This window comes from Perca flavescens, chromosome 12 (assembly GCF_004354835.1).
Source record: "Perca flavescens isolate YP-PL-M2 chromosome 12, PFLA_1.0, whole genome shotgun sequence".
Classification (NCBI taxonomy): domain Eukaryota; kingdom Metazoa; phylum Chordata; class Actinopteri; order Perciformes; family Percidae; genus Perca; species Perca flavescens.
The window spans coordinates 2,540,354-2,546,411 of record NC_041342.1 but is presented as its reverse complement, the minus strand read 5'-3'; the positions used below and the strand labels follow the sequence as shown (position 1 = coordinate 2,546,411).

The following is a 6,058-nucleotide window of genomic DNA, read 5'->3' as shown; positions in this document are numbered from 1 at the left end:
TCGACGCCAAGTGACAAACAAGAATAAATCAAATTGGCGCAATTTCTTGAGACATAATGATAACAAAACAGACCTCTTCCACTTTCTGGCTGACAAGATTGCTCAAATGACTGTGCCAAACATAGTTGTTGTAACCAAGGGACCCAATGTCTTGAGTACATCTGAAACCTGTCTCGATCGTCTAGACAAATGTTTCCATGAGGAAGCTGATAGCCGCATCTTTGTACAGAGGAGGGCAGCAAATCCAAAATGATCAAAGCCAATGACACTGATATTCTTGTTATAGCATTGAGCATCTTCCCATCCCTCCAGGATCTTGGTCTCCAGCAGCTGTGGGTTGCATTTGGGCATGGTGTGAGCCTATGGTGGATTGGTGTTCATGACCTGTATCATGTTATTGGGCCGGTTAAGACCAAAGGCATTCTTTCACGCCTTTACAGGTTGTGATACTGTATCAGCCTTTCGCAACAGAGGCAAAAAGACGGCCTGGCAAACCTGGGACATTTTCCCTGAGGCCTCTCTCATCTTCAGCAAACTAAGTCAATACTCTCCTGTTGTGACTGATAGTGACCTGGAGATCCTTGAGAAGTTTGTGGTCCTGCTGTATAATCGATCAAGCACAGCTGTTAGTGTAGATGAGGTTAGACTTGACATGTTTGCCCGAAAGCAGAGGCCATATGAAGCCATTCCTCCAACAAGAGCAGCTCTGCTTCAACACACTAAAAGTGCTGCATATCAGGCAGGCTGCATATAGGGTCAAGCAACCCAGTGTCAGCCAGAAGCAGAGAGTCCTGCTGACTGGGGATGGAAAAAGCTTGGTGAACAATGGGGGGTCTTCTGGACAGCAAATGCACCAGTTGCACAAAGTTGTGAACAACTAGCCAAGTGTGGCTGCAAATTAGAGAAGATGCAAATGTTTTAGATTGGGTTTTACTTGCACAAAACTGTGCAATTGCAAATGTGAATAAAAAAGTAAGTAGCCTTGCAGTGGGCCGAGAGCCCATTTCTTGATTCTGGACTGTGATGTATATGTACACCTTCCTGGCTATGTTGCCCCCAATACAACACTTGCTGACTGCCAAGCAGGGAGGTATTGGCTACCATTTCTAACAGTCTTTATTATGACTCGGCAGGGCACAACCTCGCAATCTCAGGTTGGACACTCTAACCACAAGGCCTTTGAGCTGGTAAAAATGTGAATAGAACTTAGGTTTTTCTTTTTTTTCAATCCTTCCTTTTAACTCAATCCTAACTATTAAAACACCTTTATAAATTAAATAGTATTAAAAACACTCAACTTGAAAAATGTATCTTGAATTTTTGCGATTGCCTTTTTCTCAAAGTGTGGTTGTTAAGAGTATTTTTGCTAACATGCATATGTGTGCATCAGTGTACTTACTACCGAAATGATGGCCATCTTGGAAAAGGTCTCCATCTTGAATTTTTTATTGGCCATCCAATTTTTCCAAAAAGTGACCTTAACAGAGTATTTGTGGCATATTTCCTGGATCACTATTTGGAAACCGTGCAAATGAACATAGAACAAGAATGGCAACCATCTTGAAAAATGGTTTCCATCCTGAATTTTTACTGGTCACTTCCTATTTCTAACAGTGGCTTCTTCCTGCTCTCCTTGCCGTGGTAGAGAGGCTTGTGTACTCCAATGAACCTGACAGCTATGCCGGCGGGGATTTTATATCCCTGGCAAGTTTTACTAAGCCGGACATGTCAAAGGAGAGGAGGCAGACAAAGCAGACATTATGACTATTTGACAGAAATGGTGGGCATCTTGAAAATGGTCGCCATCCTGAAGTTTTGAGTGGCACATACCTTTTTGTGTGTTCCTTGAAGAGTATTTCTGCCTAATTTTATAATTGCATCACCATATGAACAATTGAAATAATTAATATTTGACAGCAACTTTTTTAAAATGGCGGCCGTCTTGAATTTTTGAGGGACAAGTATCTTTTTCCATTAACATGTCCTTTAGAGAGTATTTGTATCAAATGTTATGCTTGGATCACTGCTTGAATAATTGATATAACAAGCATTGAATAACAATGGCGGCCATCTTGAAAAATGGCCGCCATATTGAATTTTTGAGTGGCCAATGCCTTTTTCAAAAATAGTGGCCCTTAGAGAGTATGTGTGCCAAATTTCCTGCTTTTATACCAAAGTGAACGATTTTTTTACTAATCTGCTGTACTACACAAACTATTTAAGATTATAAGAATAATATTTATAAATTCTGAGAGTGGATTTCTCCTTCAAAGGGAGACTATGGCTGTGTCTCAAAGCGCCTACTTGCAGTATATAGTGTAGATAACGCAAAAATTCAGTCCACTGAAAGTACCAGGATGACCCCCTAAAAACGGTCAAAAAGTTAAGTGTCGAACGATGGACCCTACTTGCACTGAACGGGCGCCATCTTGACTACTATTTGCTTGCTTCTCAAGAGTTGTTTGTGTTCACACATTACATAAACTATTTAATATTATAAGAATAATATTCATAAATTCTGAGAGTGGATTTCCCCTTCAAAGGGAGACTATATAACTTCTGCTGAACAGCAGAACAGCAGCCACTAAAGCTTCCATAGGCAGTTATGGGAAAATGATAAACTACTGTTTAGCTGTAGAGCATTTAGCTAAAAAGTGAAGCTACTGCAAGACTAGCACAAGTGGAAAAGAGTCATTCATTTAGCAAACTGACTCTCTGATATACAGTAGAGCTATATGTTTCTAAAGTTTGCATTACATTAACAGTAACCACCATGAGCTACTGGTCCAAACCAAGTGGCTGTAACAGCCAAATGAATAAATTACAGGTCTTATGTGACATTTCCAGGTCAGCTTTTAGTCTCTTTTTTTGGCTCATGTTCAGATACAGACCAGTTGTTGACAAGGAAAATTGTTTGCCAAGTGCATTGGACCAATAATATCACACCAACAGTGCAGAACCCCTCCCACCCCTCCCCCTAAAGCATATAAAAGAAAGTGGCCTTTCAACCATCTCTGACAGATTGATAACATTTAACAGTGCAGATCAGAAACTCCAAAGACTCCGAGACTCTGAGACCAACGTGCTCTCGTTCCTCTTCTTGTTTGGTCTGACTCTGGGGGCTGTGTCTCCTTCAGACCGCTATCCGGTGAATCTTCTGCGTGGCAGCTGTCCCATGTTCTGGTACAGTTTCAACGGCCGCTGCTACAAGTATGTCGCTTCACATTTGACCTGGGCTGATGCAGAGCTCCACTGTGTGTCACAGCGAGGCAACCTGGTGTCCATCCACAGTCAGGAAGAACATAATTTCGTCAAATCCTTGATTAAGAATTTTGACCATACTCAGAGATGGACCTGGATTGGACTCAGCGACACCCAGAAAGAAGGTAGTTGGATGTGGTCTGATGGTAGCAGAGTGGACTATGTCTATTGGGATAGAGGACAGCCAGATAACGCCAAAAGACTTGAACACTGTGTTCACAACAACTATGATAAAGATTTGAAATGGAATGACATCCCATGTTCTCTTACTTTTCCCTCTGTTTGTGCATCTCGTATTACCTGTCCTTAGCAATTGAGATGTAACATGATTGAACCCTGGTCACTGTTCACCTGTTGCTCTGTTGACATGCATTAGGCCTCCAGAAAAAAAGACACAGATGTGCATTTATGTTTGTACAGAACTAATTTCATTCTGATGAATGTGTGACATTTACACAGGTAACTCCAAATGAAAAGCTCCTGTTTTCTTATCATTATTTATCCAGAGAATCACACAAACTTCATACCTAATCTCAAGTGAATGTTTGTTCAATATACACACAGTTTGTACATGGATATTCAGCCTTCCCTAATTATGAAAAACTGTTTCACAAATGTGCTGTTAAATGCTGTATTGCTGTATTAAGTGTGTGAAAATGAACTGAAGAAACAAAATAAAGACACTCAAACAAGAGATTACAGGATGAATTCATTATTAAAAAATGACCTACAACTCTCTCCTAATCTGACTCATATTTATTTATAACCTGCCTGTCTGTTGCTCAGCTCATTTTCATGCTGCTCTGCTTTCTGTTACAAAGTCCATCCAAGTTTGTATGTATGTGGAAGCACCAGAGACACAAAATAACACCTAAAATCCCAGAAAAAGTTATTTTTTTCATAATATGGGCACTTTAATACAGACTCCTAACTTGTAGTCATGTTTTACATACATTTCTGTAAAAGCACAACACAGTCAGCTAAGACAAGTAAGGACGTTTTTCTTTGGTATAATATAAAAAAAGAATTCCCCACATCCACCACTGTGGCCCAGTTTCACTCACAAACTACCAGCAGATCAGTGGTGTGGTCTAATGTATTGAAGTGGGTGTACTGTACTACGTCTTTTTTTTTCTGGCTCAGAATGGGCCTTTTTTGGAGCAGGGGGCATATCAAAGTGTGGGGTCTGGGTGTCCTCCCGCAGAGTTATTAGTCAAAGACTAATATCCTGCATTCTGATACACTTTTATGCACCAATATATGGTGGGAATACCTTTATTTATCCTATGAACAGGAAAACACAGATGCCATTCAAAATATATCAACAATATAATGGAATATAAAGCAGTAAGGGGGCTTTCACATCAGGGACCTAAGCCTGGGTCACAAAAGTTGACCCCAAATCAACGAGGACAAAATAAAATAGGCTACTTATATTTGTCTTAAATGTGCAGTGAAGGGAGGATACTGGCGTTAGTGGAGCATTTGGGCCCGGTAGCTAAACACACACTACACACAGCAAGGAGCGGGTCGATGACAGATGGGAAAAGTCTCTCTGCATGTTCTGCAGTGTTAGTTTAGTTAGCTGTCACATTACTTGACCCCGTATTTGTGAATACAAATATATGAAGTGAAAGTTCTGTTACATAAATATGTTGTTGCGTATCACTGCACATTTTTAAGTGGGTATATGGAAGATTTATTGGTAGTTATACTGCGTATCCGTGCGTATCACGTAGACTACACCACTGCAGCAGATAAAACCAAACCTTTGAGACGCAGCAACAATAGCAGTCCTGCATAAGGTGTGACCTGACTGTGGTTATCAACTAGTTCAGTTCAACCCAGGGTTTCCCAATCCAGTGACGAGCGCATTCACATAAAAGGGGCGGTGTTTAACACCATATGACCAATCGCGAACATGGACAAAAAGGGCACGATAAAGATAATCCTGCAGAAATATGAAAAAAACAGACAAAATACAGGCAAAAAGCAATACAGTTGCTGCTGCTAAACCCAGGAAGGAAAGCTGGCAAAAAAAAATTGCCAAAGCTGTAAATGTGTAAGTTACAAGGCTTATCAACAGGGTTCAAAATTAACTTTTTTGTTCAATAGCCATTTCAATCAGGAGAGACATGTTGCAAATATGCAGAAAGAATTTACGCTGAGCTTCATTTGGCTGGTGAATGTTCAAACTTCACCAGCCACCACTGGTTTTGTTGGCTGGGCTTACTTGCACATATCATATTTAAAGGCCAACAAGTAAAAGGCTAAGAGAAAGATACGTAATTCCTTTTGCTGAAAACCTGCATCTCTCATAACGATACCCATCAGGGAAAGTCAACGGGGTTGTCGGTTTTTAAATGGTTTAACTTTTTGGAGCGCACCTCTCACTATCCGCGCACCGAGCTCCACCAGATCTCAAGAATACTCCCAATCGAGTATTGATTGGTCAGTAGGTTGTAACTTATATTCCCTTAAAGAAAAAACACACACAACATTTTAGTGTCACGGCTTAGGGACCGTCTACGAACTACAACACCGGAAAGTGATACAAAAATAGGCATATGCTTATTTTTTTTTAAGTAAGTGCTTTAGTACAACTAGCAGGAGACAACTGGGTGGTGATGGCACAGTGGAAATAACACATGCCTTTGGTACAGGAGACCGGGGTTCGCATCCCACTGCGATACATCAACCAATATGTCTCTGAGCAAGACACTTATCCCCTAGTTGCTCCAGAGACCTCTTATATACATAGCAATTGTAAGTTGCTTTGGATAAGAGTCAGATAAAT

General features: G+C 40.6%; 1 protein-coding gene across 1 annotated transcript; it reads left to right on the top strand.

Annotated features, from left to right (window-relative positions):
- Window positions 1-249: 249 nt before the first annotated feature.
- Window positions 250-3,571, top strand: LOC114565149 (C-type lectin lectoxin-Thr1-like). Its single transcript, XM_028593036.1, has 3 exons — window positions 250-352; window positions 459-640; window positions 2,984-3,571. Exons 1-3 carry the CDS (start codon window positions 250-252, stop codon window positions 3,569-3,571), a joined length of 873 nt encoding a protein of 290 aa, XP_028448837.1.
- The last annotated feature ends 2,487 nt before the right edge of the window (window positions 3,572-6,058 follow it).